Source organism: Saimiri boliviensis, chromosome 14, assembly GCF_048565385.1.
Source record: "Saimiri boliviensis isolate mSaiBol1 chromosome 14, mSaiBol1.pri, whole genome shotgun sequence".
Taxonomy (NCBI): Eukaryota; Metazoa; Chordata; class Mammalia; order Primates; family Cebidae; genus Saimiri; species Saimiri boliviensis.
This window is the reverse complement of record NC_133462.1, coordinates 3,682,501-3,699,905: the sequence shown is the minus strand read 5'-3', so window position 1 is coordinate 3,699,905 and position 17,405 is coordinate 3,682,501. Positions and strand designations below refer to the sequence as shown.

At 56.0% G+C, this 17,405-nt stretch overlaps 2 protein-coding genes and 1 long non-coding RNA gene across 9 annotated transcripts; 1 reads left to right on the top strand and 2 right to left on the bottom strand.

Annotated features, from left to right (window-relative positions):
• Positions 1-964: 964 nt before the first annotated feature.
• On the bottom strand, positions 965-8,735 carry TNNI3 (troponin I3, cardiac type). 3 transcript variants are annotated; one of them, XM_003944671.4, is made up of 8 exons: positions 8,569-8,735; positions 8,293-8,305; positions 8,049-8,132; positions 7,599-7,640; positions 7,209-7,340; positions 6,788-6,877; positions 4,814-4,990; positions 965-1,115 (listed from the first exon to the last, which is right to left on the bottom strand). In XM_003944671.4, the coding sequence occupies exons 1-8, from the start codon at positions 8,577-8,579 to the stop codon at positions 1,032-1,034; spliced, it is 633 nt and encodes a 210-aa protein (XP_003944720.1). In that variant the 5' UTR covers positions 8,580-8,735; the 3' UTR covers positions 965-1,031. The 3 variants fall into 3 exon arrangements, with proteins under 3 accessions (XP_003944720.1, XP_074242024.1, XP_074242025.1); XM_074385923.1 differs by lacking the exons at positions 8,293-8,305; positions 8,569-8,735 and adding an exon at positions 8,472-8,562; XM_074385924.1 differs by lacking the exons at positions 6,788-6,877; positions 8,293-8,305; positions 8,569-8,735 and adding an exon at positions 8,472-8,562.
• Positions 8,736-9,742: 1,007 nt separating this feature from the next.
• Positions 9,743-17,086, bottom strand: DNAAF3 (dynein axonemal assembly factor 3). Of its 5 annotated transcripts, XM_039466908.2 has the most exons (13): positions 17,013-17,086; positions 16,819-16,907; positions 16,275-16,492; positions 15,863-15,956; positions 14,329-14,486; positions 13,828-14,010; positions 13,142-13,267; positions 12,914-13,036; positions 12,483-12,600; positions 11,314-11,428; positions 10,818-10,892; positions 10,430-10,734; positions 9,743-10,042 (listed from the first exon to the last, which is right to left on the bottom strand). In XM_039466908.2, the coding sequence occupies exons 2-13, from the start codon at positions 16,901-16,903 to the stop codon at positions 10,017-10,019; spliced, it is 1,626 nt and encodes a 541-aa protein (XP_039322842.1). In that variant the 5' UTR covers positions 16,904-16,907; positions 17,013-17,086; the 3' UTR covers positions 9,743-10,016. The 5 variants fall into 5 exon arrangements, with proteins under 5 accessions (XP_039322842.1, XP_039322840.1, XP_039322841.1 ...); XM_039466906.2 differs by having other exon boundaries at positions 9,743-10,734; XM_039466907.2 differs by having other exon boundaries at positions 9,743-10,734; positions 11,314-11,425.
• On the top strand, positions 10,640-15,869 carry LOC141581227 (uncharacterized). The gene is made up of 3 exons (XR_012513747.1): positions 10,640-10,730; positions 12,944-13,063; positions 15,687-15,869. It is a non-coding gene; the product is annotated as an uncharacterized LOC141581227 (long non-coding RNA).
• Positions 17,087-17,405: the final 319 nt, after the last annotated feature.

Here is a 17,405-nt window from a genome sequence, read left to right as displayed (position 1 = left end):
CCAACGGGGGCAGATCATGAGGTCAGGAGTTCGAGACTAGCTTGGCCAACACGGTGAAACCCCATCTCTACTAAAAATACAAAACGTAGCCAGGCATGGTGGCGCACACCTGTAATCCCAGCTACTGGGGAGGCTGAGGCAGGAGAATGCCTTGAACTCCAGAGGCAGAGGTTGCAGTGATCCAAGACTGTGCCATTGCACTCCAGGCTGGCTGACAGAGCAAGACTCTATCTCAAAAAAAAAAAAAAGGATGTTTGCTTGTCACACATACATGCGTCCACCCATCTATGAATATTCATAGCTCCTTCTATAACCAGTTGAGTACATGCACTTAGCTAACCCTACTCAGCATAAATTCCCACCTTGCCCTTCCCTCCCTTAAAGCACCTGCTTTTGGTTTTTGGCACGAGGCTATGATTCCAGCCTGCAGGTTGTGATCTGCTTCTTAAGAAACAAAGCTCTTGCCAGGCGCGGTGGCTCATGCCTATAATCCCAGCACTTTGAGAGGCCAAAGCAGGTGGATCACAAGGTTAGGGGTTCAAGACCAGCCTGACCAAGATGGTGAAACCTCATCTCTACTGAATATATATATATATATATAAATTAGCTGGGTACGGTGGTGGGTGCCTGTAGTTCCAGTTACTCAGGAGGCTGAGGCAGGAGAATTGCTTGAACCCAGGAGTCAGAGGTTGCAGTGAGCCAAGAGTGCACCATTGCACACTCCAGCCTGGGCAACAGAGTGAGGCTCCCTCTCAAAAAAAAAAAAAAAAAAAAAAAAAAAAAGCTCTCTTTCCCAAATTCATGATCCCTGGGATTCTTTTCCATAACAGAGCCAAGAGTGCTCCACATGGGATACGCATCCAATCCACGACCTGCTGTGTAGCTGTGTCGCTTGCGGGGAGTCCTGCCTTCAGTTTTCCCATCTCTTTCATGCCTAAGCCCTGGGTAATAAACGTGCAGTCGCTTTCAGCTCTGAGAGAAGCTTTATTCCTCAGGGCCCTCCTCAGGGCCGGGGCAGTAGGCAGGAAGGCTCAGCCCTCAAACTTTTTCTTGCGGCCTTCCATTCCACTCAGTGCATCGATGTTCTTGCGCCAGTCTCCCACCTCCCGGATTTCCTGGAGGATGGTGATAGAGTCAGAGGTTAGGGTCTCTTCCTGGTCTGCAGTCTTTCAAGAATCCCCACCTTCCCCCCAGCCTGTAGGGCCATTCTACCCTGGATGTCTGTCCAAGTGTCTAGTTCCGGAGCAGTTCCCGTCCCCTCAAGTCAATCCCTGCCAATTTCCCCATGCACTTCCTATCTCCCTCATGCACTTCCTGTCTTCCCCCTCCACTTCCTGTCTCCCCCTCCACTTCCTGTCTCCCTCATGCACTTCCTGTCTCCCTCATGCACTTCCTGTCTTTCCCAACCCATTTCCTGTCTTTCCCCCTCCACCCCCTGTCTCCTCCCTGCACTTCCTGTCTGTCTCATGCACTTTCTGTCTCCCTTGTACACTTCCTGCTTTCCTGCACACTCCTTCCCTTATTACTCTTCTGTCTTTCCCCTCTACTTCCTGTTCCCTCCTTCTTTCCTTTTCTTTTTTTTATTTTTTATTTTTAATTTTTTTAATTTTTTTTATTTTTATTTTTTTTTTGAGACGGAGTTTCACTCTTGTTACCCAGGCTGGAGTGCAATGGCGCGATCTCGGCTCACCGCAACCTCCGCCTCCTGGGTTCAGGCGATTCTCCTGCCTCAGCCTCCTGAGTAGCTTGGATTACAGGCACGCGCCACCATGCCCAGCTAATTTTTATGTATTTTTAGTAGAGACGGGGTTTCACCATGTTGACCAGGATGGTCTCGATCTCTCGACCTCGTGATCCACCCGCCTCAGCCTCCCAAAGTGCTGGGATTACAGGCTTGAGCCACCGTGCCCGGCTTATTTTTTATTTTTTGAGACAAGAGTCTCCCTCTGTCACTAGGCTGGAGTGCAGTGATGCAATCTCGGCTCACTGCAACCTCCACATCCCAGGTTCGATCGATTCTCCTGTCTCAGCCTCCTGAGAAGCTGAGACTACAAGCACACCACCACACCAGCTAAATTTTGTATTTTTAGTAAAGATGGGGTTTCACCACGTTGGCCAGGGTGGTCTTGATCTCTTGACCTCGTGATCTGCCCACCTCAGCCTCCCAAAGTGCTGGGATTATAGGTGTGAGCCACCATGCTGGCCTTTTTTTGTTTTGTTTTGTTTTGTTTTGTTTGTTTTGTTTTGTTTTGAGACAGAGTTTCATTCTTGTTGCCCAAGCTGGAGTGCAGTGGCATGATCTTAGCCCACTGCAAACTCCACCTCCCTGGTTCTAGCAATTCTCCTGCCTCAGCCTCCCTAGTAGCTGGGAAAACAGGTGCCTGCTACCACACCCAGCTAATTTTTTGTATTTTTAGTAGAGATAGGGTTTCACTATGTTGGCCAGGCTAATCTTGAACTCCCGACCTCAGGCAATCCACCTGCCTCAGCTTCCCAAAGTGCTGGGATTACAGGCAAGAGCCACCATGCCTAGCTCTCTTCTTCTTATAGTAGTCCCTCTTTATCTGTGATTTTACTTTCTGTGGTTTCAGTTACCTAAGGTAGACCGTGGCCCAAAAATATTAAATGGAAAATTCTAGAAATAAACAATTTATAGGTTTGATGGACCTTCAGGCCAGTAGCAAACTAACGCTAGGTCGCAATGGCTATGCCATTCACCTCACTTCATCTCAGCACATAGGCACTGTCACCGCATGTCACAAAGAAAATACGGGTGACTACAAGGCCATTAAGATATTTAGAAACAGCCGGGCGCAGTGGCTCAAGCCTGTAATCCCAGCACTTTGGGAGGCCGAGGCGGGTGGATCACGAGGTCAAGAGATCGAGACCATCCTGGTCAACAAGGTGAAACCCCGTCTCTACTAAAAATACAAAAATTAGCTGGGCATGGTGGCGTGTGCCTGTAATCCCAGTTACTCAGGAGGCTGAGGCAGGAGAATTGCCTGAACCCAGGAGGCGGAGGTTGCGGTGAGCCGAGATTGCGCCATTGCACTCCAGCCTGGGTAACAAGAGCGAAACTCCGTCTCAAAAAAAAAAAAAAAAAAAAAGATATTTAGAAACAGAGAGATCACATTCACATGAGTTTTATTATAATATGTTATAACTGTTCTTTTTATTATTTTTATTATTAGAGACAGGGTCTGGCTCCCTTATCCAAGCTGGAGCGCAGTGGTGCAATCTTGGCTCACTGCAGCCTCAACTTCCTGGGGTCCAGCCAGCCTTCCACCTCAGACTCCTGAGTAGCTGAGACCACAGGTGTGTGCGACCATGCCCAGCAAACTTTCGTATTTTTTATAGAGATGGGGGTCTTGCCATGTTGCCTAGGCTGGTCTCGAACTCCTGAGCTCAAACAATCTGCCTGCATCAGCGTCCCAAAGTGCTGGGATTACAGGCGTGAGCCACCGTGCCTAGCCCTCTTTTATTATTACTTATTGTTAACCTCTTACTGTGTCTAATTTATAAATAGAACTGTATCATAGGTATGTATGTATGTATAGGAAAAAAATAGTACATATAGGGTTCAGTACAATCCATGATTTCAGGCATCCACTCCTGTCTTTCCTTTCTCCTCCTTTTTTTTTTTTGATACAGAGTTTTGCTCTTGTTGCCCAGATTGGAGTGCTGAAGTGCAATGGCTCCATCTCAGCTCACTGCAACCTCCACCTCCCAGGTTCAAGCGACTCTCCTACCTCAGCCTCCCAAGTAGCTGGGATTACAGGTGCCCACCACCACACCCAGATAATTTTTTGTACGTTTAGTAGAGATGGGTTTTACCATGTTGGCCAGGCTGGTCTTGATCTCTTGACCTCAGGTGATCTGCCCACCTCAGCCTCCCAAAGTGGTAGGATTACAGGTGTGAGCCACCATGCCTGCCCCTCTTTTCTTCTTGTTAAAGATAAGGTCTCACTGTGTTGCCCAGGCTGGAGTGCAGTAGTGCAATCATAGCTCACTGCAGCCTCAATCTCATGGGCTCAAGCGACCCTCCTGCCTCAGCCTCCTGAGAAGCTACACGCCACCACCATGACTGGCTAATTATTTTTCTTTGAGATGGAATCTCGCACTGTTGCCTGGGCTGGAGTGCAATGGCACGATCTCAGCTCACTGCTACCTCTGCCTCCCGGGTTCAAGCCATTCTCCTGCCTCAGCCTCCTGAATAGCTGAGATTACAGGTGCCTGCCACCATGCCCGGCTAATTTTTTGTATTTTTAGTAGAGATGGGGTTTTACTATGTTGGCCAGCCTAGTCTCGAACTCCTGACCTCATAATCTGCCCCCCTCAGCCTCCCAAAGTGCTGAGAATACAGGCTTGAGCCACTGCGTCCGGCCAACTGGTTAATTAAAAAAAAAAATTGTAGAAATTAAAAAAACATCGTGATGGTGTGCACCTGCAGTCCCAGCTACTCAGGAAGCTGAGGCACAAGAATCACTTGAACCCAGGAGGTGGATGTCGCAGTGAGCTGAGATGGCACGACTGCACTCCGGCCTGCACAGCACAGTGAGACTCCGTCTCAAAAAATAAGAGGAAACTAAAAAAAAATTTTTTAAACTTCAAGGATTACAGGCATGAGCCACTGCACCTGGCCCTTCACACACCTCTTTGCTCTTACATGGACTTCCTGTAGCCCTAATGCACTTCCTGTCTTCCTCTTGCATTTCTGAGGACTGAGAGCTGCCCTCAGGCTGGGCCCTAGGGTTGTTGACACACAGCGCCCCTCCCCTCAGCATCCTGTCTCATGGCCTTAGCCTACACTCACCTTCTCGGTGTCCTCCTTCTTCACCTGCTTGAGGTGGGCACGCAGGTCCAGGGACTCCTTAGCCCGGGTCCCTAGCAGCGCCTGCATCATGGCATCCGCAGAGATTCTCACTCTCCGCAGGGTGGGACGCTTAAACTTCCCTCGAAGGTCGAAGATCTTCTGGGTCAGATCTGCGATCTAGGGGCAGCCACATAGGGAGGTGGAGACTCCTCCCTCCATTTCCCCCTCACCTGGCTCTTCCATCCTATACTCCTTTTTTTTTTTCCCCCAACACTCCATTTTTATTCTCCTTATCCTGTCTTCCAGTACCGAAGCCTCATCCAGTATCTTCCCGGCCTAAGCTCCCAGTCTAACGTTTTTTTTTTTTTTTTTTTTTTGACAAGGAGTTTCGACCTTGTTACCCAGGCGGGAGTGCAATGGCGCCATCTCGGCTCACCGCAACCTCCGCCTCCTGGGCTCAGGCAATTCTCCTGCCTCAGCCTCCTGAGTAGCTGGGATTACAGGCACGCGCCACCATGCCCAGCTAATTTTTTGCACTTTTAGTAGAGACAGGGTTTCACCATGTTGACCAGGATGGTCTCGATCTCTCGACCTCGTAATCCACCCGCCTCGGCCTCCCAAAGTGCTGGGATTACAGGCTTGAGCCACCGCGCCCGGCTTTTTTTTTTTTTTTTTTTTTTTTTTTTTTTTTTTGAGACGGAGTTTCGCTCTTGTTACCCAGGCTGGAGTGCAATGGCGCGGTCTCGGCTCACCGCAACCTCCGCCTCCTGGGCTCAGGCAATTCTCCTGCCTCAGCCTCCTGAGTAGCTGGGATTACAGGCATGTGCCACCATGCCCAGCTGATTTTTTATATTTTTAGTAGAGACGGGGTTTCACCATGTTGACCAGGATGGTCTCGATCTCTTGACCTTGTGATCCGCCCGCCTCGGCCTCCCAAAGTGCTGGGATTACAGGCTTGAGCCACCGCGCCCGGCCAAACCTTTTTTTTTTTTTTGAGACAGAGTTTCACTCTTGTTGCCCAGGCTGGAGTGCAATGGCGTGATCTCAGTTCACTGCAACCTCCGTCCTCCGGATTCAAGCAATTCTCCTGTCTCAGCCTCTGGAGTAGCTGGGATTACAGGCATGCACCACCAAGCCTGGCTAATTTTGTATTTTTAGTAGAGATGGGGTTTCTCCATGTTGGTCAGGCTGGTCTTCAACTCTCAACCTCAGGTGATCCACTCACCTTTGCCTCCCAAAGTGCTGGGATTAAAGGTGTGAGCCAATGCGCCCGGGCTTTTTTGTTGTTTGTTTGTTTTGGAGATGGAGTTTTGCTCTTGTTGCCCAGGCTAGAGTGCAATGGCTCGACTTAGGCTCACCGCAACCTCTGCCTCCTGGGTTCAAGCAATTCTCCTGCCTCAGCCTTTCTAATAGTTGGGATTATAGGCATGTACCACCAAGCCTGGCTAACTTTTTATTTTTAGTAGAGACAGGGTTGCTCCATGTTGGTCAGGCTGGTCTCGAACTCCTGACCTCAGTTGATCTGCCCGCCTCAGCCTCCTGAAGTGCTGGGGTTCAGGTGTGAGCCACCGCACCCGGCTCGTCCTCTCCCAGTCTAAGCTTCTAATCCTGGAACTGAATCACCCTCCTAATGTACTCCAGCCTCACCTCTCAAAACCAGTGGCATAACCTGTTCCAGCTACATGCAAATCACAATTCCCTGAGCCGATTTACCAACATGTGATGCCCTGAACATGTCCACTAACACATTTTCTGTTTCCCAACCCGTGGCCTGGAATGTGCTGTTCCCTCTGCCTAGAACAGCTTTCCTTGACTATATCGCACTCATCCTTCTGCCCCAGCCCTGCCAGGCTCACAGTTGTCCTGGGTCTCCTGGGATGTGCAGCCGAAAGCAGCTGCAAGGGGTCAGGCTGAGACCAAGTCCCAGGCATCTCACCCTGCCCTAAAGGTACTCAAGCTGCCCATGCGTCCCACCTCTGTGATATTCTTGGTAACTTTTGCCTCTATGTCATATCTCTCTTCATCCACCTTGTCCACACGGGCGTGGAGCTGTCGGCACAAGTCCTGGAGGAGAAATGTGGTGTGTGCTGTTGGGGGAAGCCTGGGGGCCTGGAGACCTGGATTCCTGGGTCTGAGGGAGGAGGGGCTGGGGGCTGGACTCCTATCTGGGAAAGGAGGGCCAGATGGTCCTGAAGGAGTAGACTGGAGCCAGAACTTCACAGACTTGCAAACAAAGGGTGTTAGGGGCCAGGAACCGTACATAATTGGGTAAGGACAGTCATACTGGACCCCTGGGTGCCGAGCAGAAGGGGGGATAGGGACTGTACTGCTGAATTCCGGGGACTAGAAATCTCGGATCCCAGGCTGGGCGAGTCCTTGCCTTGGGAGAGGGTACCTGCAGCTCCGCGAAGCTTAGACCAGCCAACTCCAGCGGCTGGCAGCGGGTGCTCAGGGCGCGCCCCTTCTCTCCACGCCGCTCCTCCGCCTCTCGCTCCAGCTCCTGCTTTGCAATCTGCAGCATCAGGGTCTGTGGAGAGGTGTGAGGGAAGCGCAGCCCAGCCGGGGCATCAGAATAAAGTCCAGGCCTGGAGAAGCCGCCCGTGCTCCTCTAGCCACTCGAGTTTGGTCTCCACCTTTCCAAAGACCCGCCCACCCCGAGCGGGACTCCCCACTAAAGCCACGCCCTGAACGCCCAAGCCCCGCCCACCGGCCCAAAGCCGAACCCACTACCAAGCTCCGCCCCCTGAGCAGCTCCAAGCTCCTTCCCTCGCCCTCCCGTCCTCACCTTCAGCTGCAGTTTTCTCGAGGCGGAGATCTTAGACTTTTTCTGCCAGGGTGAGATGGAGCAAGGAAGGATCATGGAGGGGGATCCGGAGACGACGGTGGAGGGGACCTCGAGACACCCCCAGCAACCCCAGCTGGTCCAGATTTGGGCCCGCCTCCAACTTGAGCCCTGAGTCTACGGGAGGCCACGCCCCTCATTCCCATCCACCAATCCGGGTCTCTGTCTTTGGCTAGGCACTGCCCATCTATCCCTAAGCCAGTCTAAGGGCAATGGAGCTCCGCCCACAGGCGGCTCTCACCAATCCGAGCGCGATCCTCTGAGAAACTCCGCCCCTGAAGCGGAGCCCCTAGGTAGGCCCCACCCCCTTCACTGCCCTGGCTCCTCCCCGCACCCCCAGAGTCTCGGGGCTCTCCCGCGGCTGTACTCGGCCCTCTGGAAACCCCGTCCCACCTTGGCGTGCGGCTCTGTGGCGTACGCGCGGTAGTTGGAGGAGCGGCGTCTGACCGGGGCTGGTGCGGGGCGAGGTTCCCCAGCCTGGGGTGGGAGGAGTGGGGGCCCCATCATCACCAAGACCCCACCCAGCCCTCACCACACCACGCCCTCTCCTAGGGCTGCAGCCTCCCCCCAGTCCCCTTACTGCAGCGCCCGCCCCGACCCTGGGGGTCCCAGCCACGCCTTAGCCCGCTGCTCTCACCGCATCGCTGCTCCTGGAAGGAGAGAAACCATGGAGGGGGTTAGTGGTGGGCTGTGTCCTGTCTCCTAAGGGACCCGGGAGACCCCTTTGACCAAGAGATGGGGGGACACCGCTTCCCTTTCCTCGGGTTCCAGGAGTCTGACCCACTTCCTCTCTTCACCCAAGAGTCCCAACCCTACCTCCCGTCGCAAGCCAGGAGTCCAGCCTCTCAGCTCGGACCCCTCTTGGGACCCCGGGAGGTCGCCCCAACTCTCATTGCCTTGGGGCATCACTCACTCATCCGCCATGCTGAGACTCAGACCCGGAATGGCAGGAGGCAGGGAGAGGACAGGGGCTTTCGGAGGGTCAGTGAGGAGACGGCCCGGGTGACCTTCAAGGCCCCAGGGACGGTGAGTCTCCTCCGGGCTGCTCGAGCCTCCCCGAGGACACTGAGATAAAGGGCGGACGACAGAGACTAAATATACTGCCTCCTCCTCCCCCCCTGCCCACCATGGGAGATAATGGGGCGCGTGAGGGGTGGGGCGGGCCCTGCTCCAGCTGGATCGCCAGCCACCTCGGGGCACAGGAATCCAGACCCTTCTCCCTCGGATCCTGGAGTCCTAGACCTCTCCTCCCTCAGACCCAGAGAATGCCCTTCCTCCCAGCCACCTCCTCCCTCAGACCCAGGACTCCGGGGGACCCCAGCCCCTCCCTCAGACAAGGAGTCTGGTCCCCCAGCCACCTCTTCCCTCAGACTCAAGAGCCTGGGCCCCCAGCGCCTCCTCCCTCAGAACCAGGAGTGGAGACCAGCAACCTCTCCTCCCTCAGACCCAGGGGTCCAGACCCCCAGACCCTCCTCCCTCAGACCCAGGGGTCCAGACCCCCAGACCCTCCTCCCTCAGACCCAGGAGTGGAGGCCAGGAGCCTCTCCTCCCTAAGACCCAGAAGTCCAGGCCCCCAAACCCTCCTCCCTCAGACCCAGGAGTCCAGACCCCCCCAGCCCCTCCTCCCTCAGACCCAGGAGTCCAGGCCCCCAGCCCCTCCTCCCTCAGACCCAGGAGTCCAGGCCCCCAGCCCCTCCTCCCTCAGACCCAGGAGTCCAAACCCCAGCCCCTCTTCCCTCAGACCCAGGGGTCCAGACCCCCCCAGCCCCTCCTCCCTCAGACCCAGGGGTCCAGACCCCCAGACCCTCCTCCCTCAGACCCAGGAGTGGAGGCCAGGAGCCTCTCCTCCCTAAGACCCAGGAGTCCAGGCCCCCAAACCCTCCTCCCTCAGACCCAGGAGTCCAGACCCCCCCAGCCCCTCCTCCCTTAGACCCAGGAGTCCAGGCCCCCAGCCCCTCCTCCCTCAGACCCAGGAGTCCAGGCCCCCAAACCCTCCTCCCTCAGACCCAGGAGTCCAGACCCCCCCAGCCCCTCCTCCCTTAGACCCAGGAGTCCAGGCCCCCAGCCCCTCCTCCCTCAGACCCAGGAGTCCAGGCCACTCAACAATGTTGTGTTTCATTTGGAGTGCAGCTGTGCTGGGGGCCAGCTCTCAGCCTATAGCACTGAGAAATCCATCTCTTGTCCACTTGGAAACGCAGGCATCTGGTTTCTGACTTCCTCTGTCCACCACTCCTAGGCCTTTCTCCCCCAGCCCCAGAGACAGACATAGGACAGCAAAGACACTTGGACACACGGAGGGGTGGACACACTAGCTTTACTCAGACCATCTGGGTGCTGACCAGGCCCTGGTGAGGAGAAAGTCTAGACCTCAGGCAGCCACAGGGTACCTGGGAACAAGAGGGCAGAAGTCAAGGGCCTGAGACTCAGGGTCAAATCCTAGGCTGGGCTTAGAGTCTCCGAAGTGGAATTTGGAATTCTGAGAGAACAATCTAGAATTCTAGGACTAGATGATAGAATCCCAGAAATGGAATTTGAAATTCTAGCAACGCCCCTGGGGTGGGGGTGACGGGTACTGAGTGGGAATGAGAATAAAGTTGAAGGCTCCAGCGGCAGGCTTAAAATGGTATCAGCGGGTTCTGATTCTACAACCTGACTTTGGAAGCTGGAGATAAGGGGTGTCTGGGGGTCAGGTCAGACTCCGGTTTTGGAGTCTGACTCACTGTTGGGCAGGAGCAAAGCCCCCTGGGGCAGAGCCAGAACCCTGGAGAGTGAACCTGGAGATGCAGAGGGGGGCTGGCAGGGCTCAGAGCGTGGGGTCCCGCCCTGCAGAGGCTCGGTCAGGTCCTTGGGGGCAGGGCTGCGGGCTTCAAGAGGCTGGGCCAGGACTTCAAGGGGCAGAGTTCTGGGTTCCACAGCTGGGTCAGTGCTGCCCACAGCCAATTCCGGGGACTTGCAAAAACGTGCGAAGGTCTCTGAGGGCCTGGCCCCGGCCTGTGGAGAGAATCCAGCTGCCTGGGCCAGCTCTCCGACCCGGGTGTGGAAGCCCTGCAGCTGCTCCTGCCGCACGTCCACCAGGTACCTGCAGATGGGAAGTGCCATGTCAGAGACCCAGATTCTGACCCCCAGTCAGGAAAGGCCCCACCCTCCACCCCACCGGCTCACCGGGCTAATTCCACAATCAGGTTCCCTCCCGGTGCCACACAGGCCCCAAGCTCAGGGCTGAGAAGATGGACCATCCTGCAGAGAGGGCAGAGGACAGGCTGAGATCCAGCTCCAAATCCAGGGGGCGGATGGGGCTCTGGGAACCCAGACTCTGAGGGAGGAGGGGCTGCAATACTGGAGTCTGGGTCTTGGGGAAGAAGCGGGCAGGAGGTCTGGACTCTGGGGTACCAGGGAGGAGGGGCTGGGGCTGGACTCCTGGGTCTGAGGGATGAGGAGATGGAGGTCTGAGGGAGGAGGGGCTGGGGTCTGGACTCCTGGGTCTGAAGGAGGAGGGACTAGGGGTCTGAGGGAGGAGGGGCTGGGGCCTGGACTCCTGGGTCTGAAGGAGGAGGGACTAAGGGTCTGAGGGAGGAGGGGCTGGGGCCTGGACTCCTGGGTCGGAGGGAAGAGGGGCTGAGGGGGGAGGGAATGGGGCTCGGGCTGCCTCCCCACTTACCCACAGGCCACATACAGAAGCTGGAACCGGCCGTTGTAGCAGCTCTTGTGGTGGAGAGTCTGAGCAGAATCGAGGGGCAGGAAGTGGATGGTGAAAGATTCCGAGGTGGGGGCTGCTGGGGAAGGTGATAGAGGGGTCACCTCTTTCAGGTACTACCATGAGGGCGGAAAGCCAGAGACATACATAGAGCTGGGCAGAGCTGGGCAGGCACAGGGCTTGGAGACAACATTCCTTGTCCTCTTGAAGCTTTTAAAAAATCTTTCCGGCCGGGCGCGGGGGCTCAAGCCTGTAATCCCAGCACTTTGGGAGGTCGAGGCGGGTGGATCACGAGGTCAAGAGATCGAGACCATCCCGGTCAACATAGTGAAACCCCGTCTCTACTAAAAATACAAAAAATTAGCTGGGCATGGTGGCACGTGCCTGTAATCCCAGCTACTCAGGAGGCTGAGGCAGGAGAATTGCCTGAACCCAGGAGGCGGAGGTTGCGGTGAGCCCAGATCACGCCATTGCACTCCAGCCTGGGTAACAAGAGCGAAACTCCGTCTCAAAAAAAAAAAAAAAAAAATCTTTCCTCTGAGGTGGATTTCTGGAAAACTCTGGGAAGGGCAGCCCAGCAGGCAGAGACCCACTGTACAGATCAGGCAACTGAGACTGTAGAGAGGGGAGAGAGTGGGTGGGCAGGGCCACACGCAACATACCCTGCCCGACAGACACTCAGGGAGGGCCAGGTGGGAGGATGGCTGGAAGGAGGCCCAGCCAGGATCCGGGGTCCGGCATGATGCTCAAGGGGGAGCTGGGACCCAGAACCTGCGGAGAATATTCTGGGATAACATAGACCTCTGCAGATAAGATTAGAATTCTCCTACTGGAATTAAGAATCCTAAGCATGCTCTCAGGATTTAGGAAAGAGAGAGAAAGAGACCGAATATCAGGAAGAAGCCGACACTGGCCCACGCATTCCAAATCATGACAGTCCCCATTCCAATGTGAAATGCCTGGAGGCTGCAGTCCCTGGCCTACCTGTTGTTCTGGCCTACCTGCAGTCCCTGCCTCGCTTACCTGGAGTCCCTGGCTTACCTGCAGTCCCTCGCTTACCTGCAATCCCTCGCTTACCTGCAGTCCCTCGCTTACCTGCAATCCCTCGCTTACCTGCAGTACCCCTGGCTCACCTGCAGTCCCTGGCTCCAGGCCTCCCTCGGCATGCTGCTGCTCTTCTGGGTTGTGACCCCAGGTGGCCACCTCGTGGAGCATTTCTGTCACGTTGTGTTGAGTGATCTCACCCGCCGTCTAGGGATAGAAGGGGAGTGGACAGACATTGGGGCCAGGATGGCAGTGGGGGGCTTAGAATGCGGGGAGTCTTGGTCCAGCACTAGAACTCCCGGAGCCGGAGCCGCTTGGAGGATGTGAAGTGGGGCAGGACCTGTCCCACAGGGATGGAGCCTGTTCCCTGAATAGAGTCGTCCCCATCCCCGCAGAGTGAAAGGCGGGGGTCTGGAGCTGGGGGCGGAGCCTGCTGTGGGGGGCCTGCTGTGGGGGTGGGCCTTTCACACCCACCCACCCCTGCGCCACCACAACCGCCAGTCCCAGCCTCACCGCGCACCTTGACCGGCTGTCCGTTGCTGGTCCGCAGGAGGCTCTCGTCATCCGCTTCGATGCCAAAGGCCACAAAAGGCCCCGTGGCGATGTCCCCCCAGTACCCGCGCGCTGCCACGCGCTCCCCGCGCTGGAAAAGGAGGGAGAGAGAAGGCAGGTGAGGTCGATGTTGGGGACCCTGACTCCTAGGTCTCCGAGAATCAGCAGCGGGCCTGGACAGGCAGTGGACACGCACGTAGCTCAGGAGGCGACCAGACGCCAGAGTCCGGTTGGGCACGTGATAGGCGCTGGAGTCCCTGAGTTCAAAGGCGACGCCTGTGTCCCGCCAGCGTCGGAACTCCTGGGTGTGAATGACCTGGGCCTGCGGTGGGGGTGGGAAACAGAGAGCCCTCCGTGAAACAAGCATGGAGGGACCCTACACCTTCCTCCCTCAGACCCAGGAGTCCAGACCTCCCAGCCCCTCCTCCCTCAGACCCAGGAGTCCAGGCCCAGCCCCTCCTCCCTCAGACCCAGGAGACCAGACCCCCAGTCCCTCCACCCTCAGACCCAGGAGTCCAGATCCCCCCAGCCCCTCCTCCCTCAGACCCAGGAGACCAGACCCCCAGTCCCTCCTCCCTCGGACCCAGGAGACCAGACCCCCAGTCCCTCCTCCCTCAGACCCAGGAGACCAGACCCCCAGCCCCTCCTCCCTCAGACCCAGGAGTCCAGGCCCAGCCCCTCCTCCCTCAGACCCAGGAGTCCAGACCCCTGACTCTCCTCCCTCAGACCCAGGAGTCCAGGCCCAGCTCCTCCTCCCTCAGACCCAGGAGTCCAGGCCCCTGACTCTCCTCCCTCAGACCCAGGGTTCCAGGCCCCAGCCCCTCCTCCCTCAGACTCAGGAGCCCAGGCCCAGCCCCTCCTCTCCCCTCCTGGGCCCCTCACCCCGCGATCGTGCAGCTTCATGCGTAGGTCCCAGTCGCTGACACCGCGCCGGGCGTCGTAGCGGGAGCCCAGGTAGTGGCGTAGCCGTGAGTCCCAGAGGCGGCTCATGGGGAAGGCCTCGGGCCCCTTCTCGCTGCCAGCCCAGAAGCGGAACACGGCCTCCAGGGCATCCCGCTCACGGAACTGCGGGGCCAGACACGCGCAGGGAGAGAGCGAGGCGGAGAGGGATGCAAGGAGAGCAGCTTCTAGTTGACCCTTTCTTCCACCCCAGGACGGGGGAACGATTCTCCCGTTTCCCAGATGAAAAAACGGAGGCTCCTAAAGCAGAAGCCACCTCCTGCCCCCAGGCCACATCTCACAGCGGGAGTCGCAGAGCTGGGATTCGAACCCCCCGAGTCCGCCGCCTGCTCCGTCAACGCATGTCCTTTGGACTGCGCACTTCCATTCTTCCCGCGGCCACCCGATCCCAGGCAGTGACCGCGCGAGGTCAGGCGGCCGCACCTTGAGGGCGCGGAGGCTGAGCCAGGGCAGCTGCTCCTCCAGGCGGTCGGGCTCGGGGACCAGGTGGGCCAGCAGGTCTGCCTGGGCGCGCACAAAGGCGGCCACCGGTGGGCGCAGCAGCGCGTTCCCCCACACCTCCAGGAAGGTCTCGCTCCGCTCTAGGGAGAGGAGGAGATGACTGGGGGAATGTGCGGAGAGAGACCCGAAATTAGACCCTTCATATGTTCTTATGTCATAGTCATATACTGAAAACAATGAACCCCGGAAGACTCCCGAGGCATCCTAAAAACTACATGAAGAACAAGACAGGGCGTGGTGGCAGGTGCCTGTAATCCCAGCTAGGGAGGCTGAGGTAGGAGAATCGTTTGAACCGGGAGGCGGAGATTGCAGTAGCCGAGACGGCATGCCAGCCTTGGCAACAAAGGGAGACTCTGTCAAAAAAAACCAAACAACCAACAACAACAAAAAACACCTAGAAGAGTGAATTAGAGCTTCAGTTTCCACACTGACCACAGACGGGATATTTGGGGAAAAAAAGATAACAATACCACTGTAAAAAGTAACACAAACTGTCATATATGGTGTAAGCATGTACATTGTATTACATATAGGTAATCCAGAGATGATTTGTGGTGTATGGGAGAATGTGTACAGGCTATTTGTGTGAGTACAACTTTTTTTTTTTGGACAGAGTCTCACTCTGTTGCCCAGGCTGAGTGCAGTTGCTCCATCAGAGTTCACTGTCGCCTCGACAACCTGGGTTCAAGGTGTGGCAGATCCCCGGCACAGTTTGTACCTGAGAATATCTTAGTTTATAGTGTTACCACTCAGTTATTTCCTTTATATAATCCTTTTTTTTTTTTTTTTTTTTTTTGAGACGGAGTTTCGCTCTTGTTACCCAGGCTGGAGTGCAATGGTGCAATCTCGGCTCACCGCAACCTCCGCCTCCTGGGTTCAGGCAATTCTCCTGCCTCAGCCTCCTGAGTAGCTGGGATTACAGGCACATGCCACCATGCCCGGGTAATTTTTTGCATTTTTAGTAGAGACGGGGTTTCACCATGTTGACCTCGTGATCCAACCGCCTCGGCCTCCCAAAGTGCTGGGATTACAGGCTTGAGCCACCGCACCCGGCCCTATATAATCCTTTATATATAAAATCATGTATCAGTTTATAGTCAGAACAATTCGTGCCTGAAGAATATCTTACTACTCAGTTATTTCAGAATTTTCTAAGTAGTTCTAAGATATATTATATTTAGCCCCATTTTACAGGTGGGAGAAACTGAGGCTCTAAGATGGCAAATTATATCATAGGGGACAATGATCAATAAATATATTTGAATTTTTTTTTTTTTTAGACGGTGTTTCGCTGTTGCTACCCAGGCTGGAGTGCAGTGGCACAATCTCCTCTCCCCACAACCTCTGCCTCCCGGGAAAATAATCAAAATTTTAAATTGTACCATCGAAATGCCAGAATCCTTCTGGGGAGGGGGAGGAGACCGGCGGTTGGAATGCCTGGGTCCTAGCAACTGACCTTGCAGGCCCATCTTCTCAGGTTCCTCCAGGGCTAGGCTGAAGATCAGCATGTGTCGGGCCACAGCTTCCAGATTATTCTCCAACACAAAGAACTAGAAGGAGGGACAGGGCAGAATAATCCCGAGACCTGCTTGCATGGGCCCTAGCAGACCCAGGAGAGTCGGCCCTCAGCCCTCTCCTTCCACACACCCAGGAGTTCTGTACACCAGCCTCTTCCTTCAAACATAGGAGTCTGGGTCCCCAGAGCTCTCTTCCCTTCCATTCCTCAGAAGACCTGATCCTTGAGCTCTTCTCCGCCTACAGAACCCAGGAGTTCCAAACCCCAGTCTCTTCCTTCCCCAAGACCAATGGGTTCACCAAGCTTCCACTTCCCTCACATCTAGGAGTCTCCAGCTCCTTCATTCTTGGACCTGAAGTTTTCGAATTCCAATCCCCTCCTCCCTCAATGACTCGGAATCTGGGGTCTCATCTTCATCCCAGCTCACGTTGAACCTCCTGCGAGGCCAGAGCTTCGCTCGGGACAGGGTTCGCAGCAGGTGGCGCCCATCCACAGAGCCCAGCAGCAGCACATCTAGCTCAGGGACGCTGTGCACTGTATCGGCCTGGGAGTCTGGGTCCACAGGAGGACCTGGCAAGATGACAGCAGGCTGGGGCACCATGGTAGTCGCCAGAGTGTCCCCCGTAGCATCCCCTACAGCAATGGACTACAAATCCCAGTAGGCGACGCGCCCGTGGCCCAGGTTCTAAGGGGAGTTGATTCCTCTGAGCATTCTGGGATTCGTAGTCCGAAGACAGGACCTCGGCCCTGCCCTGGAGGCGCGCCCTCCACCGTTGGAGCCTTGGAGAACGTTAGCGCGCCCCCTGCCACCGACGCTGGGACTAAGAGCTCTGAAAGGCCGCCTGCGCAGGCTGGAAAGGCAGGCGGTGTATTAGACCGTGCGTGCTGGGACTCACTTTCAGCCTGCAGGTCCAGCGCCGGGGACAGGCCCCACCACGACACCGAGCCGAAGCCCATGCCGGAGCCGGCAGGTGTGGTCATCACCCTGCGGAAAACACATCCTGGGAATCCCACACATTGCCCGCCCCGCTCCCCTCTCACCGCCCCTCACTTCGCTCCCCTTTGCCTCCACATGATACCCTACTCACACCTTTATCCTCCGAATATCCTGGGACGCCCCTTTCCCTCTGCTCAGTGCAGCACTGTGGGCCCGCGACCCTCCACAACCGCTGGCCAGAGTCCCCGCCCTTTTCGATCAATTGACCAATGGGTGCACGCGGGCTGGTACCTCGGAGAGCAACTGACCAATGAGAGTTAGCGAGGTCGGCTCGCTACAAACTTTTGGCCAATGGGAGCACTGAGGACCAGGCTTCTCCACCCTTAGTAGTAGAGGCCAGGTGGACGCGGTTGTCATGACGACAGCACTGGCGGGGGCGGGAAGGAGCGGGGCTGGAAGAGGTTGGGGCGGAGTCAGGGTCAGTCCAAATTTCTGGAATGGGAGAGACCCGGGCTGATTCAAATTTAGCGAGAACGGAGCTTAATC